This window comes from Topomyia yanbarensis, chromosome 3 (assembly GCF_030247195.1).
Source record: "Topomyia yanbarensis strain Yona2022 chromosome 3, ASM3024719v1, whole genome shotgun sequence".
Lineage (NCBI taxonomy): Eukaryota > Metazoa > Arthropoda > Insecta > Diptera > Culicidae > Topomyia > Topomyia yanbarensis.
In genome coordinates this window covers 347,598,666-347,623,669 of record NC_080672.1, presented here as the reverse complement: position 1 = coordinate 347,623,669, position 25,004 = coordinate 347,598,666, and the positions used below count along the sequence as shown (strand labels likewise).

The 25,004-nt window shown below is 44.6% G+C and overlaps 2 protein-coding genes across 2 annotated transcripts; one reads left to right on the top strand and one right to left on the bottom strand.

Annotated features, from left to right (window-relative positions):
* Window positions 1–87: 87 nt before the first annotated feature.
* Window positions 88–1,098, bottom strand: LOC131692939 (MIP18 family protein galla-1). Its single transcript, XM_058980357.1, has 3 exons — window positions 773–1,098; window positions 446–709; window positions 88–323 (listed from the first exon to the last, which is right to left on the bottom strand). Exons 1-3 carry the CDS (start codon window positions 921–923, stop codon window positions 226–228), a joined length of 513 nt encoding a protein of 170 aa, XP_058836340.1. The 5' UTR covers window positions 924–1,098; the 3' UTR covers window positions 88–225.
* A 712-nt stretch (window positions 1,099–1,810) lies between these two features.
* Window positions 1,811–18,169, top strand: LOC131688164 (uncharacterized). Its single transcript, XM_058972328.1, has 3 exons — window positions 1,811–6,050; window positions 15,995–17,929; window positions 17,988–18,169. Exons 1-2 carry the CDS (start codon window positions 1,811–1,813, stop codon window positions 17,767–17,769), a joined length of 6,015 nt encoding a protein of 2,004 aa, XP_058828311.1. The 3' UTR covers window positions 17,770–17,929; window positions 17,988–18,169.
* The last annotated feature ends 6,835 nt before the right edge of the window (window positions 18,170–25,004 follow it).

Here is a 25,004-nt window from a genome sequence, read left to right as displayed (position 1 = left end):
AACTGATGCGCTAGTTTTTTTTTTGGATAACTGTCCTTTGCTTTCGAGTTTCGGTACAATTTGAGACATACCATAATTCCAAAATGATTATAATACAACACCCTAAACAGTCGTGCTTTAATAACAAACATTGCCAATTTATGTATAAAAGAATTTCAAAAACGCTGCAGCCTATCATATTTTGTTCGTTTGTCGTTCGTGTCCTTAGGAAAAACATGGTCTATCTTACTCTTCCTCTTTGATACAATTTTCAACCAATTGTCGCAAATTAGGATTCTCCATCGCGGCCGCTATTCGTTCCTTATCGTTGATCTGCTTGTTAACTATAAAAAACCAAACCTCTATTAGCATTTATCATTCAATCCACCGTCTGGCGACATACATCTTTATACTTATTTACTACTAAAAAGATGCCGACAAAAACCTGACGAATTCGCCTACTTACTTTCGTCCTCCGTCGAGTGGGCGCCCTTCTTGATGTAGATGTCCAGCTTGAGATGATGATTTAGGCTACGCTGCACCTTGATCCGAATGCACAGTCCGATCAGCGTAGCCAGCGAGCAGTGCGGAACAGTCGGATTGAACTCTATCCGAACCACGTATACATTACCATCGGTGGGCTGCTGCACGAAGATGCCGTCCTCGTAAACCACTTTCAGATCTTCCAATGTGTTTGGTTTTTCTGGATCTCTGATGGTTCGCAGGAAGTCTGTGATCAGGTAAAAATTGAACCAATGAAAAATATATTTCACTGAAAACAAGGAACACTGACCAAAAATGGTTTCCTTCAGGTCGTTGGTGCTGCGGTAACCAAGTTGAGATAACGGTGGTGATGGTGCAATATCGTTGTTGTCGCTTTTACTGTGAGAACTTGATGGTTCGATCAAATCGTCTGCGGTTTTCTTGCGGAAAAATGATAACATTTTTGGGTTTACGCAATCGACTTATGGACACCGAACAGGTAATATTGTAGGGAATCGTAAGATTCTTCCTTTAACTCAGGGGATTACGATGAAAATTTAATTTTAAAATTTGAGCACGATATACGCAAGTTTTGTTATGATCATGTACTATAGTACAACAATCAGCTCTTTTTAAATAATGGACTGACGTTCTTGCGTATTATTTTCTCTCTTCTCTTTCTGATCATTGTTATCGTTGAACTGTCAAACTGATGCAACTGCATCAAAAAACAGAGAGCAGTTCACTGCCGGGAATTTCTAAAGAGAATAAAAATTAATGACGTTTATTTTACGCAACTGTTACGACGAGGTCCCCCGTTCGACATGCTTTACTCGACGCGGCGACTCATCGATCGTCCACAGCGGTGCGGCAACTGTCAACCAGTCGCAGAGTCAAGATTAACTGTCGTCCAAACGTCATCGGCTGGCAGCAGGCCTTTTTCTTTTCGGATCCAACAGTTTAAGTGAACAGACCGTAAAATTAAGATTTATTCATTCTCGTATTTATAAATATTATATTATTTCTGCATTACGCAGTTACACAGATCACCTAGATACTTACTGTAAGTAACAGCACTGATTTATATTTTACAAAATTTCTAATTAAAATTAAAAATGTAGACGTGTGATTAAGGTGACGTACACCGGCCGACCCACTTCCACATGGTCGTTTGTGCACCAAAATTTGTAAGTAGGATACATAGAGATTATATGAATCACACTAAAATAAAGAAAATTTACAGCTTGAAGCTTACAACGATTAAATAGTGTTGCTATCTTGGATTTGGTCAGTCACAGCGATATTCCCCTCAACATTCTTCAAGAAATTTTGATTGAGGTTAGGAATGATGGATGATCGTGCCAACACGTGTGCTGACATCACCGAACACAACTGTCAATCCTGCGAACGTCCGGATGCGGCGGGAAAAGAAATGGTTCAATGCTGTCTATGCCTGTTGTGGGAACACTTTGGCTGCGCAGGGGTTGATGATATGATTAAAGAACCTGGTGTCAAATATGTTTGCACTACTTGCAGCAGCAAACAGAAAACGTCCGCCTCTACGTTCACCAAAGAGCTACTTAAACCTTCCACCCGCTCTGACCGATTAACTCGGGCTGGATCCCAACGCAGCAAGCAACTCTCGATTGCTAAAGGGAGCGCCATTTCCAGCAATCGAGCCGCTCTGGAGGAACAACTGAAGATGGTAGAGCAAGAACAGCTTCTGCGGGAACAAGAACTGGAGGAAAAGAAGGAACTTAAGCGACTCGAACTAGCAGAAGCCGAGCGCCAGCTGAACGAGAAAAGACTGCTGCTAGAGGAAGAGAAGAAAATTCGTGAACGGAAGCTGGCGGATGAATTGGCCATGAAAATGCTGCAACAAAAATTAAGGAGAGAGTCGCTAGAAAAGCGGAATGAAATTGTGCGGCAGCTAGCCCAATCCAGCAGCAGAGGCGGATCACTTCCGGATCTAAACGAACGGGTGAAGTGCTGGCTAGCTAATCAGGATAAGGCAAATGAAACAGAAGGAAACCCGGCCAATACCAGTGAACATCTCTACAGCAAAATTCCTTCCGTAGTCCTTTCGAAGCGTGATGTTTCTCCGGATCCTGCTCCATCATCGTTGATCCCAGAATTACCAACGCCGGATCCCCAACCGAGACCTGTTCCAAAGCCACTACCAATACTTTCATCTCTACCACCCACTCCACCTCGTGCAGACACCCATACGCCAGACAACTACTCAAACGTTCCACCAGATAGTTTATGTCCAGCACACTCACTGTGTGAAAAGGATTGGGCGATGCCACCGCCTCAGCTTCTCCCCGCGAATGGGCGCCAAGGACAAGGTGGCGTCCTCTCTCACCAACAAATCGCTGCGCGCCAGGTTTTAGGAAAGGAATTACCCATCTTCAATGGGAATCCGGAAGACTGGCCAATTTTCGTCAGCAGCTACGAACAGTCGACGACGGCCTGTGGCTATTCGGATGCTGAGAACCTCATCCGCCTACAACGATGCTTGAGAGGCAATGCCTTGGAGGCGGTGAAAAGTCGGCTGCTTCTGCCATCGAGTGTACAGCACGTCATCGAGACCCTGCGTATACTGTACGGCAGGCCAGAACTCTTGATTCGAACTCTCCTGAACAGGATTCACCAAGTTCCGGCACCGAGGCACGATCGACTGGAGACACTGATGCAGTTTGGACTGGCGGTGCAAAACCTAGTGGATCATTTAAAAGCAGCCGGTCAACATAACCACTTAGCAAATCCAATGCTGATGCAGGAGCTAGTGGAGAAACTTCCTGGATCGATGCGTCTGAGCTGGGCTGAATTTAAGAGAAGGCACGAATTAGCGAATTTAGGAACCTTTGGCGAGTTCATGTCAGGACTCCTGACCGCTGCCAGCGAGGTGACCTATGATCTTCCGGGATTTGTGAACACTGTTCGAACCGACAAGCGAAAACCGAAGGATGCTAGCATCATCAACGCCCACACACAGTTACCGGAGTATCCAATCACACCGAGCGGCAGAACAAATACCCGCCAAGCAGTTAAATCTTGTTTCGCATGTGGGCGTGATGGTCATCGTGTACCCGAGTGCGATCAATTCAAAGCAGCTAGCGTAGACGAAAGGTGGAAATTGATCCAGCAGAAGGGCCTATGCAGGACATGCCTGAACAGTCACGGGAAATGGCCATGTCGATCGTGGAATGGATGTGGCATTGAAGGGTGTCGACAAAAACACCACACTCTTCTCCACTCCTCTTCCCCTACCAACCGCAACGTTAGTGTTTCTGCTAGTCACGTTTCCTCGGGAGAATTCAATTGGCCATTGTTTCGGGTATTACCGGTAGTCGTGTACGGAAAAAGGTGCTCTCGAATTATTTTCGCTTTCATCGATGAGGGTTCCTCTTATACCCTTCTGGAACAGTCGGTCGCACAGATGCTCAACGTATCCGGTCAGAAAGAACCGCTCACCTTGCAGTGGACAGGAAATGTGACTCGAGTTGAGTCCGAATCACAACATGTGCAACTGGATATCTCTTGTCATAGCGGGAATCCTCGATTCCGCTTGAACAATGCTCGTACAGTGCGTCATCTGTTACTCCCCTCTCAAACCCTCAAATACCACGATCTAGCAACCCGCTTTTCGCACCTGCGGGGCCTACCATTGGAAGATTATGAGTTGGTTCAGCCACAGCTGCTGATCGATTTGGATAATCTGCGACTCTGTGTTCCGCTCAAGCTTCGAGAAGGAGGGCCGCGAGATCCAATCGCCGCGAAATGCCGACTAGGCTGGAGCATCTACGGATGTATCCCTGGGCGTTCAACCTCAACAGCAGTCGTCAACTTCCACGTTGGAGCGGTATCTGATTCGGACCGCGAGATGAACGAGCAGCTTCGCGACTACTTCGCGCTGGAGAATTCTGGTGTTACCATCCCGAAAGCAACACTAGAACCTGAAGATGAAAAGCGAGCTAAGCGGATCCTGCAGGAGACAACTCGGCGCACAGAAGGTGGAACAGGTTTCGAAGCTGGTCTCTTGTGGAACACCGATAACCCAAACTTTCCCGATAGCTACCCAATGGCAGTTCGCCGTATGATGTCGTTGGAGCGAAGATTTGAACGAGAACCTTTACTATGCGAGAAGGTTCGGGAGCAGATAGCGGAGTACGAGCGGAAGGGCTATGCACACAGAGCAAATCTTGCCGAGTTGACCTCCGTGGATGCGAATAGGACGTGGTACCTTCCCCTTGGCGTTGTGACCAATCCGAAGAAACCCGACAAGTTCAGGTTGATCTGGGATGCAGCGGCGAAAGTAGGTGGAGTATCCTTCAACTCGAAACTGCATAAAGGCCCTGATTTACTGACTCCTCTCCCGCAAGTGTTGTGCCAATTTCGACAATTTCCTGTTGCTGTGTGTGGAGACATAATGGAAATGTTCCACCAAATCAAAATTCGTTTTCCCGACTGCCAATCCCAACGCTTCCTATTTCGAGACTGCCCAACAGACTGTCCACGCGTCTACATTATGGACGTAGCCACATTCGGAGCGACTAGCTCGCCTGCCACGGCCCAGTTCGTGAAGAACTATAATGCTCAGGAGTTCTCCCGAGAATTTCCACGCGCTTCAGCCGCTATCCTCCACAAACACTATGTGGACGATTACCTGGACAGCTTCAGAACGATTGAAGAGGCTATCGAAGTGGTCAACGAGGTTAAGCTGGTGCATTCCAGGGGCGGTTTCACATTACGTCACTTCTTGTCGAACGAGGTGGATGTCCTGCGAGGGATCGGCGAGCTAGCTGAGGATATAGTTAAAAATCTGAGCTTGGAGAGAGGGGAAAACTCCGAGTCGGTACTGGGAATGAAGTGGCTGCCGAAAGACGACGTATTTGTATACACCTTTGCCATGCGAAGAGACCTCCAGCAAATTCTGGACGACGAACACATTCCTACCAAACGAGAAGTCCTCAAGATCGTTATGAGTTTGTTCGACCCTCTTGGTTTCATCGCGTTCTTTCTCGTCCACGGAAAAATTCTGATGCAGGACATCTGGACTAGAGGAACAGGATGGGATGAACAGATTTCACAGGATATCTACGTGCGATGGCGACAATGGACGAAACTGTTCCCGGAACTGGACGAACTACGAATCCAGCGCTGCTACTTTCAGTCGCCTTTCCCGAAAACTTTCGATGGCCTTGAACTGCACGTTTTCGTAGATGCCAGCGAAGTGGCGTATTCATGTGTTGCGTACTTTCGTTTAGAAGCAGAGGAGAAAGTGCAAGTGGCATTCGTCGGCGCCAAAACCAAGGTTGCTCCGCTGAAAACACAGTCGATCCCAAAACTCGAACTGATGGCGGCTTCACTCGGAACCCGACTGCTGAACATGGTGAAAAGCCATCACTCGCTCCCGATTACCCAGCAGTTTATGTGGACTGATTCGACAGTGAGCCTCGCATGGATTAAATCAAAAGATCATCGTCGGTATCAACAATTTGTTGCAGTTCGTGTGGGTGAAATACTAATGTCGACCGAACCGAGGGAATGGAGACACGTCTCGTCGAAACTTGTAACCCGTCAGGGTAACAATTTAGCACTGGGTGAAAATATACCTATTTGTACGTACTCTCTCCGTAGAGTGCATTGTTTATGTAACATAATGCTCACCACTGTTCCTTATGATCGTTCACTTTTTCTCGTAAATTTTGTTTGTTTTAGCTTTTGTGAACGATTCTGTTGGTCTAGATAGGTGTAGAAAATTTTGTTTCATATTTATGTATAAATAACATAGGGCTTAGATAGGCCACCGCTCTCCTGCTGCTGAAATAAGGGTACTGGCTATGCTGCGCATAGGTGATGACAGCTATGCGGCGGTACGTTTTTTTGGTGCTGGTTTTGGTGTTTGTTTTGGGTCGAATGAGAAAGGCGGCCATCGAGTTTTTTTTGAGAAAGTGACGAACCACGGCGATAGACAGACGTCCGTTTAGAAGTTTTTTTTCTCGGGAGTTTTCCGCCACTAGAAAACGTTCCAGTGCGCGTGTTTGACGGCAAATTAAAATCCGTCAAAAGTGCCGGCCCGTGGTTCGGGCACAAGTGAATTTAGTGGTGCAGGATCGCCGTCGGGGGAAGCTAATTGTAAAGGAGTTTTCGCTTCCCCGGCTAACAGTTAAGGATCCGACGCACCCGCCCCTCTCGCTGCAGAGGATAAGTCGAACGAGCCTTGCTCTCCTCTGCAGCTAACAGTCAAGGAGAGGGAAGCAGGTAGGACAACGGCTCCACCTGGGAAGAACACTGCGGTGTCTTCCGGGATTCCTTGCGGGGAGCAAGTGAATCCGGTGATTAGTCACCAACGTCGCTAGGGAGGTTCCAACAAAGGAGCCAAGCTCACCTCCCTAGCTAATTGTCAAGGACCGCTGCCGGAGCAGCCAACGACGATACGACCCGAAGGAGAACGCGGCCGTTGTTGACCCGGCCGGTCGGAAGAAGCCGCCCGCCTTTCCGCCCGCAGCAGTAAATCGCCAGCAGCCGTAGTGAAGTGGAGGGAGAGTGGACACATCAAATAAAAGTTGGTAAATTTAGTTTGTTTGTTTACTTTTTGTTGTGAAACGAAAATCCGAAATTCGGTAGGAGCACCTAGGCCGCCCTGAAAAGAAGGGTTCGCCGGGCAAACCAGAACCCGAGTAGTGGGCAAACCCCTACTTACATTTGGCGCACAGCGCAAAACACACTGAAAAAAATATTTTCCTATTTTGGAAAATATTTTTTTCTTCCGGAGTGTGGGGTGCTTCTACTAAATCTAGGATTTTCGTAGAACAGTCGGTGAGGTTTCTTCCGCAATATTGTTCCGCGGTCGTATTATTTATTTATTTACATTTATTGGCGTATTTTTTCGATTTTTTGTTTTTTCCTTTTTATTTTTGTCCGAATTTGTGGATTGCGTTGTTTGTGTTTGGTCTGCCGGACGAGTAGTTTGAAGGTTGTTGTCATTTATTCGGTTGCGGTGGCCAATCGCCTTGTATTCTCAATCCGGTTTGAGACATTTTTTGGAGCAGCTTGATTTCCTGAAATTTTAAGGGAATCGTTAGTGGGCGAAAAATCAGAAATAATACCGTGTCAGTACTTACATGCTTTGTGTCTTGGTGATTTCTTCCAATATAGCGCAAGTTATGATGGCGTTGGAGAAATTCAACCAAGCGTGTGTGTTCATGCGCGTCGATCATTTACATTTCGATGAGCTGGATTTTGAGTTGCTATCTCGAAGCATTTTTATCTCTCCTGATTCGGATATTTCGGGTGTCCAGCGGCAGCGGCGTCTTCGGGGAATTTTGTCGCATGAGCGGTCGTCTCGGAGGGAATTAGTTCGAAATTTCCGGGGTGACGTGGGTGAAGAAAAGGAGATCTGCCTTGGTAAATTACTAACAATCAAGGAAGATCTCCAGTACCGGTGCCTAAACAAGGAGATTTACCGAACACGGTTGCTTCATTTGGGGTATAGGCTCCAGGTTATCCGAAATTATGCGGCAGGGGAGGTCAACCAGGAAATTTCGGGGTTGCTGGAGGAAGTTCTAGCAGTTTATGCCAGTCATTTCAATGACGAACAGGCAGCACTTCCTCCCGATAACCAAGAAGGGAAGGATGGAGAAGTTTTAGGAGATTTGCTGAGTACAGACGTACCCGCAATTCCACAGGGATCCAATCCTTCCGATAACGATGGATCTCTTTCCAAACAGCTCGTAGGAGACGATCTGTTGCGTGTCTTGTGCGAGATGAGGGACGAGATTCGACAATTGCGACAGCAATCCGACGATAATAGAGCCCTAGCGTCTCAGGGGTCTGATGCTTTTTCAAAAGCTACTGAAACGCTAATGGGTGGGATTGCTTCACTGACAACCATTTCGTCAGTTTTAAGAAAGACGGTTCAAGAAGTTGTCTCACTTCGTGAATCCGTCAGTGAACTTCGGGCACTAGTACATCAGAAGGAAAGTGCTCCCGAGATGGATCTGCAGACCGATCTGGAAGATTTGCGTTTGATGGACGTACCCGATTCATTTGATGCACCAGAGATTTCTCGCCCAACACTGGCGCCCAGTCCCGATCAATTTGTGTTGAAGCGAGGATTCTCGGGTCAACAAAATCTATGTCCATCACTTCCTATCGAGAAACCGAAACAGAATACTGGATTCACAGCCCCGTACCAAACTCAGAACCAGCCTTACGTTCCTGAATTGACCGAACAGCTGGCGGGACCATCATATCCGAACTTTTCGATATCCACCAATGCGGGAAACGGATCGATGGTGGCCCCCAGGAATTACTCGCGAAACCCGCAACGCGTCGCTGATTGGAAGATTCGGAAGTATGCTGGAACTGATGAAGGAACTGGACTTAATGAGTTTTTGGACACCGTAGCAAATTACGCTTCGTGTGAACAAATGTGCGAAGATGAACTTTTCAATTCTGCGATGCATTTGTTCACTGGCAATGCTTTGACCTGGTATCAGGCTATGCGTGCGCAAAACCGGTTGTTTAACTGGAACCATCTTGTTTGCGAGCTCAAGGTAAATTTCGTACATCCTGAACTTGATGCTACGCTCAAAATGAAGGCTCTCCAGCGCCGGCAGATGCGTAACGAATCTTTCCAGGAATATTTCCTGGAAATGGAAAAAATATTTCGTGCTATGACGGTTCCAATGGCACCGAGCGAAAAGCTCGACGTGCTTAAGCGGAACCTGAAAGCCGACTATAAACAAATGCTAATCCTCAGGCCAGTGAACACGCTTTCAGAATTGATGAGTCTTGGTAAATCGATCGACGCCTCCAAGACGCCGATTTATCAGAAAGTTTTCGGTTCTTCTCGGGAAGTTGCTGCTTATTCTGATAATCCACCACAAAACAAACAAAAACAAAATAATCAAAACCAAAAGGGAGGTGGACAGAATAACGGCAACGCAAAATCCAAAACGTTTTGGAACAAGAATGCCAAACCGGCAGGTCTTGATTCAAACAAGCCTCCTGACAACCAGAAAAAGAAACAGCAAGGGAATCAGGATGGCAAGAATCTCGAGGGAAACAATCAAAAACCAATCGAACCACCGCAGAAACCTATAATGTGTCTGGAGTATTTGGTGGAAAAGCATCGTCCTCCCGTGCTCGGCGTCTGCTATAATTGTGGAGACAAAGGACACGAACATGAGGAATGTCGGAAACCAAAGCGGGTCTTCTGCATCGTGTGTGCGTTTAAAGGTTTTGATGTTTCTCGTTGCCCTTACTGCCTAAAAAACGGGATCAGAACCAACTGAAGTCGCAGTTGGCAGTAAAACAGCGCTCCAAACAACAACTCATTATTAATCCCCAGATTTACGACTGTTTTCGACCGGCTCGTGATGAGGACTATGATAATTCGTTGTCTGTCGAAACCATCGTCCTTGACGACCCGTTCGATAACCGTCCATTTGCAATTGTCGCAGTGTACGGCAAATCCTTCAAAGCCTTGCTCGACAGTGGTAGTAACGCCACAATTATAACTAAAAAGCTATACCGAAAGTTTTCGAAAAGTCCATTGAAAAGGTTGGAACGACCATTCGAACTACGTTCTGCAAATGGTCAATCCTTACCAATCATTGGACAAGCGTATCTCCCGTATACTTTTCAAAATTTGACAAAGGTCCTATGCACTCTTGTAGTAGAGCATCTGACCGTCAACTCCATTCTAGGTATGGACTTTTGGCGCGCCTTTGGGATTTCTCCTGAGATACAAAACTGTGCTCTGTTGAACTCAGGTCAGGAATCGGAAGACGACGAAGAAGATGAAGTACCGCGTGAGTCGATACTCACTTCGGAACAGTTAGCGCGCGTAGAAGAAGTAAAGAAGTGTTTCCAGGCAGTAGAGCCCGGAAAGCTAAACCCAACCTCATTCACAGAGCACAGGATTGTCATCAAAGATGAATTCCAAGGTGCGGCACCCGTTTGCCGATATCCTTATCACATGAGCCCAAAGAAACTGTCTAAGGTCTGGGAAGAAGTTGACCGATGGCGGTCTATGGGAATTATCGAGGAGTCTGATTCGGATTGGTCGCTTAATATTGTGGCGGTCACGAAACCAGACGACTCAATCCGCCTTTGTCTAGACGCTAGGCCTCTCAATGAGCGTATTGTACGGGATGCATACCCTCTGCCCCACCCTGGGCGAATATTGGGCGGCTTACCCAAGGCGAAGTACCTGTCTACCATAGACTTGAAGGAGGCCTTTCTCCAGGTACCCCTGGCCAAGGATAGTCGCAAATATACTGCTTTCAGTGTTCCCGGCAGGGGTATGTTCCAATTTACTCGTCTACCATTTGGTCTCGTCAACAGCCCCGCTACTCTGGCGCGACTGATGGACCAGGTTCTAGGACGAGGTAAATGGGAACCTTACGTTTTCGTCTACCTAGATGACATCATCGTGGTAAGCGAAACGTTCGAGCATCACATACAGTTGCTCAAAGCAGTGGCCGATTGTCTAGCAAGAGCCAACCTAACCATCAATTTGGAAAAATCCCGTTTTGGAGTCCCCGAACTAAAGTTTCTTGGTTATTTGTTGAATCGGGACGGACTCAAGGTCAATCCTGACAAAATTCAACCCATTCTCGACTACGAGAGACCGGTTACCGTGACGAAACTACGTCGTTTCCTCGGTATGTGCGGTTATTACCGCCGCTTCATTGATCGGTTCAGTGAGGTCACTGCTCCCTTGACCGATCTGCTCAAAACGAAAACCAAGAGCTTAATTTGGAACTCCGAGGCAGAACTCGCGTTCCTTAAAATTAAGGAACTTCTAGTCACTCCTCCAGTTCTAGTCCCACCAGACTTCTCCAAAGAGTTCATCCTTCAGACAGACGCTAGTGACGTAGCAGTCGCTGCTGTTCTGGTGCAGGAGTATCCCGAGGGCGAGAAAGTAGTTGCTTACTTTTCGCATAAACTGACCACTCCCCAAAGGAACTATCATGCAACTGAGAAGGAAGGTCTGGCGGTGATAATGGCGGTTGAACACTTCCGAGGTTACTTGGAAGGTTATCATTTTCGACTGGTCACTGATTCGTCAGCGATTACATGGATATTGAAGACTAAATGGAAAACCAGTTCACGTTTGAGTCGTTGGAGTTTAGAATTGCAACTCTACGACATGTCTATTGAGCACCGGAAAGGCAAGGACAATGTCGTTCCAGATGCGTTATCCCGGGCCGTAGCAGCCGTTTCCGCTTTGTCCACCTCAGACTGGTACTGTTCCATGAAGTCCAAAGTTATCCAAAATCCTGACGACTATGCCGACTTCAAAGTGGAAAATGATCAACTTTTCAAGTATGTAAACTCGAAAGTTGTTCCGTGCGACTCGCGGTTTAGTTGGAAACTCGTCCCAGCACCCGAGTTCCGTCAAGATTTGATCCAACGTACCCACGAAAATTTGCTTCACGTGGGATACGATAAAACGATCCACGAAGTGCAGTTGCGATATTACTGGCCTCGTATGGGATCGGAAGTACGAAAGTTTATTCGAGAATGCGGGACGTGCAAGGAAATCAAAGCTCCTTTCGTCCCAGTCCAGCCCGAAATGGGTAAGTCGCGTGCGACTAATGCACCATGGCGAATGGTTTCTGTGGACTATATTGGTCCTCTTCCAAAAAGCAAACGTGGCAATCAACACTTGCTTGTCGTCCTCGACGTCTTCAGTAAGTACGTCATGTTAACCCCCGTTCGCAAAATCGCTAGTACGTCACTCTGTACGATACTGCGCGAACAGTGGTTCAATCGCCATGGCAGCCCGGAAATTCTGCTAAGCGACAATGCCTCCACTTTCACCTCGAAGGAGTTCAGTCAATTCATAAAAGAAACCAACGTCAAACATTGGCTGAACTCCCGCTATCATTCGCAGGCTAACCCAGTGGAGCGAACAAATCGCTCGATAAACACCGCAATCCGGGCATATGCTCGAACCGAGCAGCGCAACTGGGATGTCCACATCACCGATGTGGAGCGCATCCTAAATACTACCGTTCATTCCTCCACTGGGTTTAGTCCACATTTCATTATACACGGGTGTGAAATGGCATCTGCCGATGACTTCAGCAGGATTTCCGGTGAGGGTGACCTAGAAACAAGACACCAACAGATAGACAAAATCCGGGAGATTGTGGTCAAAAGTTTGGCAAAGGCAAGCGAGGGCATTCGACATCAGTACAACTTGCGTCATCGAAAGTTCTCCAAACCTTTTGAAACGGGACAAATGGTATACCGTCGAAACATGAAGTTGTCGAATGCACTCGAGTCTTACAATGCTAAACTTGGACCACAATACTTACCGGCAAAAATTGTCTCAAAAAAAGGTGTATCCTCCTACGAGCTGGAGGATTTAGCAGGTAAAAATCTCGGAGTTTGGCCAGCAAATCTCCTTAAACCAGCATAAAAACTTTTCCGTGCCGTCTGTGGACTGACGGTATGCTTTTATATGGATTACTCACTTGGGAGTTTTCCGAAAGCAGCCGTCAGTTCCCGACGGCAACAACAATACGGACTTTGGTCCGAATAAAAAAAACAACAATTTCTCCGTCTTCTCTATTTTTATTGCGGAAGACCAACTCTGCCGCGAGAAGGTTCTTCAACACCTTCTTGCAATTTTTCAGAGCCACACTCACGCAGTGTGGTAAACAAACACTCGCACGAAATATATGCTCCGGCCCCGGTGACGACTACGGTAGGGTGGAATACTCCACTAAAAAAAACATTAATCTTATACCGTGCCGTTCTCCCGGGCACCGAACGCATCTAAATACACTACCTGCCGTGTTCGGCAAACAGAAACAAAATTCTTTAGCGCCCCACTCACGCAGTGAGGTAATCAAATTATCTCACTTAATGTATGGTCGGGGACCCGTCTTGGCCACGGAAGGATAGAATTATCCACTTCAATAAACACACCGTGGTCCCCGGCCGCATCAAATACATCATTCTTCTGCCGTGTTCGGCAACATAAAATTTTTCAAAAACCCCTTTCTGTGGGGAAGACTCGCACCTACGGGTGAACTAAATTATATAAAATTTCTCCTTGTTTGGGTCACTATATAAAAAAAACACCTTTCCCCTCTTCGCCGGGGACACTTCGTTCGCGTGAGTGGTTCCACTACTCCGGGACCGACCGTAAACGGAATAATAGAAAACAGTTTGCGAACCGATTTCGCGAACTGTTTTGTTTTTATTTATATTTTGAGGATGATTCATTCATCCATTCAGATGGGTGAAAATATCATCATCAATTTTGACAGTTTCCCCGATGTTCGCATCAATGCTCTGCATCATGCAGGTGTAGCCCGATTCGGATCAGGATGGTATGGGTGTTAGAGGGATGTGGGTTAAAAAAGCGCCTCGCGTCTTCGATTTCGAATCGAATAAAATTTTATTTCGCATAATTTTGGGTTTGTGGTTAAACCTGGGGTGGTTCGTTTGATTCCAGCGGGAATCATTTTGATCTGTTTAAATTATGCGAAAGACATTCTTTGGTCCCTCTCAAACGTTTCTTTTGCCATGTACGAAGCGTTTTGAGGCGAAAAGGGACGAATATACAAACTTTTTGTCCGGAATGTCTGTGAGTGGGAGAAATGATGACGTGTTAAGCGGTATTGTATGAGTGAATGTACGAGTGTGGAATCGAACAGAGTGAATGAATACATGTGTGAATGATAAGATAAAATTGTTTTGGGGTTAATTCGAAGTGCTTATCGGAATGTGAATGATCGAGTAGGCCAGTGATTGAGGATGAATGAATGGGATAATTGTATGAATGTATTTGGATAGAAACCCCAACACAAGCGTGTAGTACTGGTACCGTAAGAACACGAGGCATTTCTGGACAGTCGAGGAAAAAAAAACAAGCAAAATAATGCCGACAACCGTTCCCCTGCAAGTTGAAACATTGAACATTGTCAATGCCACTTGCAGAATTTTGGGAATTTCGAGTTGTTACCGATCTTGTTTTCGGATTGGATTTAGAATTCAACCCATAGCCGAATAATGACAATAGCTGATAGCTTCTCGCTTCGCGTATGCTGTCAGTATTATCAGGCTAAACTTGAGCAAACATTTCACCGATGAGGACACTCGGTCGATTAATTTTTTTGGATGAATTATTTATAAATTGCGGAAGAAATAATTAGGTGTAGTTAGTTTTTCTTTGTTTATTTATTTATTTATTCATTTCGTTATTATTATTGTATCGGTGTTAGGTGTTAGTTTAGAAAAAAAATTGTTACCAATTTTTTTCCACCCGGTGTGGGCGAGATTGTAACCCGTCAGGGTAACAATTTAGCACTGGGTGAAAATATACCTATTTGTACGTACTCTCTCCGTAGAGTGCATTGTTTATGTAACATAATGCTCACCACTGTTCCTTATGATCGTTCACTTTTTCTCGTAAATTTTGTTTGTTTTAGCTTTTGTGAACGATTCTGTTGGTCTAGATAGGTGTAGAAAATTTTGTTTCATATTTATGTATAAATAACATAGGGCTTAGATAGGCCACCGCTCTCCTGCTGCTGAAATAAGGGTACTGGCTATGCTGCGCATAGGTGATGACAGCTATGCGGCGGTACGTTTTTTTGGTGCTGGTTTTGGTGTTTGTTTTGGGTCGAATGAGAAAGGCGGCCATCGAGTTTTTTTTGAGAAAGTGACGAACCACGGCGATAGACAGACGTCCGTTTAGAAGTTTTTTTTCTCGGGAGTTTTCCGCCACTAGAAAACGTTCCAGTGCGCGTGTTTGACGGCAAATTAAAATCCGTCAAAAGTGCCGGCCCGTGGTTCGGGCACAAGTGAATTTAGTGGTGCAGGATCGCCGTCGGGGGAAGCTAATTGTAAAGGAGTTTTCGCTTCCCCGGCTAACAGTTAAGGATCCGACGCACCCGCCCCTCTCGCTGCAGAGGATAAGTCGAACGAGCCTTGCTCTCCTCTGCAGCTAACAGTCAAGGAGAGGGAAGCAGGTAGGACAACGGCTCCACCTGGGAAGAACACTGCGGTGTCTTCCGGGATTCCTTGCGGGGAGCAAGTGAATCCGGTGATTAGTCACCAACGTCGCTAGGGAGGTTCCAACAAAGGAGCCAAGCTCACCTCCCTAGCTAATTGTCAAGGACCGCTGCCGGAGCAGCCAACGACGATACGACCCGAAGGAGAACGCGGCCGTTGTTGACCCGGCCGGTCGGAAGAAGCCGCCCGCCTTTCCGCCCGCAGCATTAAATCACCAGCAGCCGTAGTGAAGTGGAGGGAGAGTGGACACATCAAATAAAAGTTGGTAAATTTAGTTTGTTTGTTTACTTTTTGTTGTGAAACGAAAATCCGAAATTCGGTAGGAGCACCTAGGCCGCCCTGAAAAGAAGGGTTCGCCGGGCAAACCAGAACCCGAGTAGTGGGCAAATCCCTACTTACAAACTAAACCTAGCCGATCTCGCAACAAAATGGAAGCTTGGGCCACAAATTTCAATGAACAATCCGTGGTTTCGATCACAAGATATCCTGCAGAAGCTTATGGCTCAGTGGCCTAAAGAACAGTCAGTTCCAGAAACTTACGAAGAACTTCGCCCGGTTCATGTCAATCTGGGTCATTTCGCTCCGAACATGAATGTCTCTCGCTTTAGCTCATGGACCAGATTGCATCGTGCCACTGCTTATATTCTCCGTTACCTCGACAACCTACTTCGGAAGAGCAAGGGTCGACATCTGGAACTCGGTATACTTACCCAGGATGAACTACAACGAGCTGAATACGTTTTGTGGAGGATGGCGCAACTCGAGGCCTTCCCGCACGAAATTACTTTACTGACCAAGTCCCAAGGCATGCCAAAAGACCGTCACCGTGTCGTCGCCAAGTCTAGCTCAATCTTTAAGACTTGGCCATTCCTAGATGACAACAAGATTTTACGGATGCGAGGACGAATCGGTGCAGCACCATATGCACCGGACGAAGCTAAGTTTCCCGTTATCCTCCCCAAACACCACCTAATCACATTTCTCATTGTAGACTGGTATCATCGCCGTTTTCGTCACGCCAACCGAGAAACTATCGTCAACGAGATTCGTCAACGCTTCGAGATCGCCAAACTCAGGTCGCTTGTGAAAAAGGTTGCCAAGAACTGCATCTGGTGCCGCGTAATGAAAGCGATCCCAAAACCACCAGCCATGGCTCCGCTTCCAGAGATGCGACTGACAGCCTTTGTCCGACCATTTACTTTCGTTGGTCTGGATTACTTCGGACCGGTACTAGCTAAGGTGGGCAGAAGCAACGCAAAACGGTGGGTAGCTCTCTTCACCTGCCTGACAATAAGAGCCGTGCACATGGAAGTGGTGCATTCCTTGAGCACAGAGTCCTGCATAATGGCAGTACGGCGATTCGTATCGCGTAGAGGACCGCCCCGAGAGTTCTGGACGGACAATGCGACCTGTTTCCAAGGCGCAAGTAGTAAACTTAAGGCGGAGATTGAATCCACTACCCGAACTCTGGCACTCACCTTCACCAGTGCAGAAACAGACTGGAAATTCATCCCACCGGCCTCCCCACATATGGGCGGTGCGTGGGAGAGACTTGTACGCTCGGTAAAAGTAGCGGTTGGTGCAATCTGGGAAGCACCTCGCAAACCAGACGACGAGACTCTGGAAACCATTCTATACGAAGCAGAAGCGATGATCAACTCGAGGCCGCTCACGTACATACCGCTTGAGTCGGCTGACCAAGAAGCATTGACGCCCAACCACTTTCTTCTGGGCAGTTCAACCGGAATCAAGATCCTTCCGACGGAACCTGTGAATCATGGCACAACCCTTCGCAGCAGCTGGAAGTTAGCCCAATACATTACGAACCAGTTCTGGGTGCGGTGGCTGAAGGAGTATCTGCCGGTTATCGCTCGGAGAACTAAATGGTTCGAGGAGGCAAAAGACCTGGAGATTGGCGATCTGGTACTGGTGGCTGGCGAAACGGCGAGGAACCAGTGGATTCGAGGACGGGTCGAGGATGTGTTCCCGGGTCGGGATGGCCGAGTTCGACAGGCGCTGGTACGGACATCATCGGGGACCCTGCGAAGACCAGCCACAAGACTGGCTGTATTGGACGTCGTAGAGTGTTGTGAACCTGACTTACAAGTGAAAGTTGCTTCGGAATATCAGCTTGGTTCACGGGTGGGGGAATGTTACGACGAGGTCCCCCGTTCGACATGCTTTACTCGACGCGGCGACTCATCGATCGTCCACAGCGGTGCGGCAACTGTCAACCAGTCGCAGAGTCAAGATTAACTGTCGTCCAAACGTCATCGGCTGGCAGCAGGCCTTTTTCTTTTCGGATCCAACAGTTTAAGTGAACAGACCGTAAAATTAAGATTTATTCATTCTCGTATTTATAAATATTATATTATTTCTGCATTACGCAGTTACACAGATCACCTAGATACTTACTGTAAGTAACAGCACTGATTTATATTTTACAAAATTTCTAATTAAAATTAAAAATGTAGACGTGTGATCAAGGTGACGTACACCGGCCGACCCACTTCCACATGGTCGTTTGTGCACCAAAATTTGTAAGTAGGATACATAGAGATTATATGAATCACACTAAAATAAAGAAAATTTACAGCTTGAAGCTTACAACGATTAAATAGTGTTGCTATCTTGGATTTGGTCAGTCACAGCGATATTCCCCTCAACAGCAACATTACACGTTTTCGTGCAAAACAATAGATATTACAATTGTTATTGCTGCTGGCGATGTTTTAAAAATTAAACAATTAGTAAAGAAGCCAATAAAACACTTACTTACTTTTGAGTTGTGCGTCGCTTTCACACTTATTAGTGTTGTCAAAAACAAAACGAGAGATTGGACTCAGTCGAGGTCTTCCGTGGAGGAAGGTACTTTTGAGTTGTTTGGGGTATACTCGAAATCAGATAAATTCAACTTAAATTTGAGTATAAAAACCTATCAATGAGTTGTAATTTTTGCCGTGGTTAAATGGAAACTACCTTCAACACGGTTTACCTAATTTTAAGTTCCCCACGATACCACGAGATTGAGTCAAAGGAACTCAATTTTAGGTAGTTTTTCGTTTCCGTGCAGGAGATTTGAGTAAACATCGTGTGATTTGTACCCGAATAGAAATGCACAGCACCAGGCATTGTAAATCTCTTACTTAGGGTGACCATATCAGACGAATAAAAAACAAGGACAGTCGAAAGGGTACTGCTCCCCCCCCGTTACAATCGACATTACCTTTTCCGCATGTTTGCGGCGATTAAAAAGTTCTGGGATCTGGCAGGTAGAGCTTCGACAGTAAAAAAGTTCTTGGAGTCTGGGAGGAAGATCTCTGCCAGAAAGTCTGTCATCAGAATTCTATCACCAAGAACTTTTCCGGATTTACAAAAAGGCAGTTATTGCTACACCACCATCAGCAAACGGCGAGGAGTTTTCAGTACTAAACACGACATTGACGTAAATCAGAAACATCAGCGATCCCAAGTAGCTTCCCTGCGCTATGCCTGGCTATCTCCAATGATAACCATTATCTTTCGGTTTGAGAGCTGCAAAACCTACCGTTGTTACCAAAAATTTCTCCGTTTAATCGATTGTTATATGAAAACTAGCAAATAGCTTGGTGTAAATAATATCAGTTTGAAGCCGAGCTTGAAAAAATTGACATCCCTGACAATTCAAATTCAATTCATGCCCGTCGCGATGAATGAAATGTTTGGTTCGTTTCCCTCGTCATTCGTTCTCCCGACACAGCGCATTCAGGTTCGGACGTGTTCGGTTTCAGAAGCAAACTGAATTTTGTTTCCATTCTACCTATGAGAGGGATTATCGAGCAAAAGGGCATCAGATATACCCAAGGAACAATTTCTGCTGAAAAAACGTATATGCAAGATATTTTAATCAGCTTATGCTGATTAGCTGCGTTTTAAAATATTCAAGCTACTGCTCTTCAATGCTTAACCAGTTGAAATTGGAGAATTTATTCAGCATTTGCTGATTAGTGCTGTTGTAACAGCGTTTCTTCAGTCGCAGTTCTGTGTGGCTCATAACATTAGTTCAACTGTTTCTGATTAAGTAAGCTGAAAACAGGCTTTTTCCACACGCAAACAAAACTTGTTCAGTACCTTGTTCAGCTTTTACAAGGAGTTGCTGATTAAATCAGTTTAAGTTGCAATTATTTAGTAATTGTTCAGCTTGTTGTAAAGCGCTTGAAAAGCTAATGGTAAAAATATTTTTTTCACCAACAATTTTCGGCATTTTTTTTCAATTAATTTAATCTTCTTTCCATTCGTAATTACTGGTTAACGGAGCTTAGGCCCCCAAAGTCAATCAGCACCACAAAACCTTACCTTCCAAGATGAAATTTTGCGAATCCATTTCCTTTTTCCAGCATTTGGATTCGAACCCAGGTACATTGTGTTACTACATTCGTCGCTCTTCCATCTAAGCCATATCGCCTTTCTACTAGCACATGAAAAATTGGTCATCATACTAATCAAGTAAGTATTCAGATAGTCATATATTAATAGCTGAATTGCGGCAACATTGATATTTTTAATCAGCGTTGTTTTAATGGCAGTTCAAAACCGGCGCTGATCAACTGCTTTATAAGAGCCTCAAATACGTATATTCAAACAGGGGGTGCAACCTTAGAACAGGAGGTGCAACCTTACACCTCGGATGGTAACGTCATTTATCTCGATAATTTTTTTCATCACAACGGAGCATTTTTTTCAAAACCTCGAATCATTTGGCATTAAAAGTCGTGATTTTATTCATCTACTGTGCTGCTGAAAGTTTTTTTTTTATTTCGAACAGCTGCTGAAAGTTAATAAAATGAGCCAGTGTTATATCCACGATAAGGTAAGTGGATTGTTCTCAAAAATTTATGAATTTGCAGCCCAAATCGGATTTTGAATTAAGCATATAACAAAACGCAGTGCATGTTGGTTACAGGGGTTACAGGTGCTGCAAACTATGTTTGTTCAGCGACTGTGATCTGTGGATATTTCTAGCGAAATAATGTTTTATTTAACGTTAAAAATATGTTCGTTTTGGTACTGAATCAATAACTATTACTATAAATTGCACGATTAGCACTGTATTTTTTAACACTAGTTACTATAATGTCCCCTTGCGGTATGTTATCTGCATTTCAGACACCGGTCACTTTTTCTGCATTGTGCAAACCATGAAGCGAGTCGACCGGTTCTTTCAATAGTTCCACATCAATGGATCGATGGAAAATATCTATTATGGCCACCAAAGCGGTTGGAATTACTTATAAGAGATCCATCATCGAAACCATCTCCAAATTGGAACAGATTAAAATACGAAGTAAAACGAAAATATATCCCCACCTTTGACGAAGCTGGAACTGAGGCAGGCGGGTCACACTACCGATACATCAAATGTACAGCTGATCCCACCTACAAAGAAGGTGAAGACCAAAGCGCGCCGCAAACTAGCGAGCATTGATTTAAACCACCTATTTGAGAACGAGGGTAAGTTGACATCATTTGCATGATAACACTTACAGTTCAGGTTCACTCATACTGGTCCTGAAACAAGACTGCGAATCTACTCAGTAAGTTCACCCGAAAATGAGGCTGTTGGCTGGTTCTAGTTAGTATTCCGTTTCCGGTAATGAACGATTCTAATTAGAATCATCGATTGTGTCACAGGTGTCGGAATACTAACTGGAATCAGCTAGAATTCTGGCTCATTGTCCGGCTGAGCTATACTGGGTAGAATTTCTTTTACAAAAACATCATGCGATTTTTCGATTTTTAATACGAGCCAGAGTATCGCTGGCAATGTTTACAAAGTGCATATCACAATTTTCAGCATGTTATTCAGCACGTATCAATTGAACAGAAGTAATCAGTTCTGCTGAATGCAGTTTAATTCAGTATGTAGTTCAGAAAAAATAGCATGCTGAACAGTATATTTTTGATTGATTGGACTAACATTTTTTCAGAGTCTTATCAGCAATTTAATAGCATTTGTATTGAGGTACCTAAAGCAGGTAGGAAAACATTTATTCAGCAAATTGTTCAGGTATAACATACAATTTGAATAGCCGTGCTACAACTAGCCATAGGCACGTTTATTTTACCGATATTTCAACACATTCAATGATTTTGAATAACAGTGTTTTAGTTTACTGATAAAACTAGTGTTCATAACATAGTTCAGCAATACTGTTTATTCAGCATAGGTTGCTTTTATTAGGCATTTATTCAGTAAATAGTCTTACAGTTGTTTCCAAATTGTTTCTTGGGTAGATTATTCAGTTTACTTACGCTCAAAAATGTAGAAGATGCCAGCTTCTGCCTTCAAACTGTCCACATAATAACAAATAAATGCTTTGATTAATGAAGGAATTTATATTTCCTCTCCACTGAAGCATTCCATTCTGCCTGAAGTTTCAGTCAGTTGGGAAGCTAATGAATGAGGGAGGCGGTGAATCAGAATTTTGGTTTCGTAAATACAAGCAGAAATAAGTAACTGATTTTGAAATTTCGCAGCACTGGTTTGAGCGCGACATTCCATACTCCCTGTTATGTAGGATGCTAGGCTCGGCGGTTAGTCACTGTTCAGCGTCCAGGCGTAAAGGCATGTTAATCGTCCATTAGCTAATTCATTTATTTGACACGCCTCAATGCATTACCTGAGCTGTGGAACTTTTAATATTATCAATGTGTAAATAAAAATAAATAAATCGAATTTTATTGTATATCCATCGGATCTTGTGTACGCGGTTTGCTACTTTGCGTAAAGATCTTATTTCTTGTTGAAGTTCTATTTACTTCATTGCCTCTTGTTGCTTGTGGATCACTTAGTCCGCTTTCTCTCGGTTTATCGTTTTCGTTCATGCTATCCTCGCTGTTAATGTTGTATGGGCTTTCACGATTACCTGGTTTGAGTTGTTTGTGGGGCCTACGGGTCACGATCGCGTATCCGTGTTCTTTGTTATTGTTATTATCGGTGGTGCTGGTGCAGTTGATTGAGAAGTAGTAAGCGCATCACAATGATCGGACACACTGTGCGTGATCTAGTTGATGTTGATGAAGGGCCATGTGATGGGTATGCTTGCAGTTGATATTGCTTCGTTAGAGGTTTGTGTACATGATTTCTCGTAGTGTGTCTTCTTGTGTAACAACGTAGGGCACGCAGGGATCTGTCCTTCATACGTGCACAGCGTGATTTGAGATTTGGTCACGCGTTTTGCTTTGAATTGAAAGTTCAGATATGAAGGAACAGGTTCGGTCACTCGCATTCTCACGAAACAAACACTGTTGGAAATACCCAGAAAAAAATTATCCAGGTTTCAAACTGAAAGCATTCATCCGTTACGTATTCCGACATGATGGATGTAATAAATTTAATAATAGTATCCAGGTGTAGATCGTTCAGACGCATATCAATCTTATCATTGTCAATATAAACGGGTATCTTGGTCCTAACATTATCATGCTCAACGACGTATTGCATGTTGTCTTCCATAGCGTAGCTTTCCGTTATCCGTTTTGAACGTTATCAGTAATGAGTGTGGTGGGCTTGTATAACGACGACTTCCGTTAGTCTAAACTGCATTTGTAAATTTGCTGTTGAGTTTCAAACATCTTGAAATGAATGATCTCTATCGCACCGATGAAAGTAACGGTGCTTAATTGTTCACACTGGCTTGGGACGAATTTTATTATTCGATTGCTTTGCTTGTTTATAGTACTGGCACTATATATATGAACAGCAGACTTTAGGTAGAAATGTTCGTTTAATTCAGTACACTGTTAACAAGCAGAGCTACTGATTAGGTACCCGTATCGACCCTGTAGTAATTCCATGATCCCCAGCTCGAGAGAGCGCTTAATGAAATTATTCCACGATAGTTGCTATTTTTCTTTTTATGGAATGGATTTCCAGTAAGACAAAAAAAAACAAGAGAACTCAAGTAGAAGCAGAAGCACCAAAACGCCGATGTGTCTTTTCAGAGGTACCAAAGGGAATTCTTCGGGTCCCGGATTGAAAGACGATTTAAGCCGAGAAGAAGCGCTGGTAACCATTGTTTCATCGATGTTGACGAGGCACTGATGAGAGATTTGAAAAAACATCGGGAGGTACAATTGGGAGATTCGACTGTATTGTTTTATTTGTCGCATTCCGATTGAGGATGAGTATTGCGCACTTCCCACCAACCTGGACTCCGCACTTTCAAAGTGCGAGTGATCAAACTGCTACTGAAAACTGCGAGCTGTCAAAACACATATCGACCTGAGAAAAGTTTTCTCTTTCATAAACTGTTGTGAACTGTGTTCAGCTAGTAACGGTTTGTCCGGAATTTCCATTAAAAGTGGATTTTGACTGTTGGCTTTTAGGCCGTAATCATATGTTTGTCGAGAATTGTATTTTGAACGATTTTTGCTGATAAATGTTTTGGTCCCTTTTGAAACATCGCACTGGTTTTGTGCCCTCTCCCATAATCCCTTTTCGGCGAGACGTTAGCTTATAGTGCGTGCGGGTGAGCCCTTTTGTTTACAGCAAATGATTATGTGACGTTTATTTTGATCCCTTTCTTGGTGTTGCGATGCTTTTGTTCCCCTTTCAAGTATAGTCTTTTTCATTAAGAAAAGGGCCCAAAAATATTTTTTTCCGTTTTGTTGTTTGGTGTATATGAACCGTTAATTTTTGAGGGGAAGTGAAACGGAACATAAGCAAAACAAATTATTTTGCTTATGTGCCTTTTCGATAATCCATTATTTCGCCAACAGCCAGGCTTCAGAATCGGCTTATTCAAGGTATGTATAAGGCTTTGTTAGTGTCCATTTGAAGTAAGTATTAACCGGAATCGTTTACGTTTTGTTTATCGGCCCATTTGAAATGTTCTCGTCGATATTTCAAGTGATAGAGATGGTATTTTCATAGACAGACCAGTTGAACTAACCAGTCTATGAGAAGAATTTAATGGAAGAATAGTAAGTGCGCAGTGCGGTTAGAATCCAGCTTTTAGTGCCACAAGCAATATACGTTGCAGTTATGGTTGCGGTCGGTCGTAACTACGATCTGGATCATAGTGAAAAGCGAAGACTGAATAAATAGAAATATAGTAGGCTTACTTGAGGAAAACCAGGACAAATCAAGCATTTTCCTCGATTTCCGAGGACACCAGGACGGTCAATGCAAAACCGGGACATGTCCTGGGAAACCAGGACGTATGGTCACCCTACTCTTACTCACGCGAGAAGAAGCTTATCCGATGTCCAACTTTTCCGAGATAAGATTCTCCGTCTCCACAAATAGCGAGAGAATTATTTTCCGGATAAAATTTATTTGGTTTTTTTCCTTCTCACCGAAGAAGGACCCAGGTAACCAATAAGCAAGCTAAATGCATCTTAACGGCTACTTGATAAGCACTTAAGTCATATTAAATGCTATTTAAAAGTCGCTTTTGGCAAAATATACGGCTAAATTACTGCTGTGCCATGAAAATGCTTTTTTACTG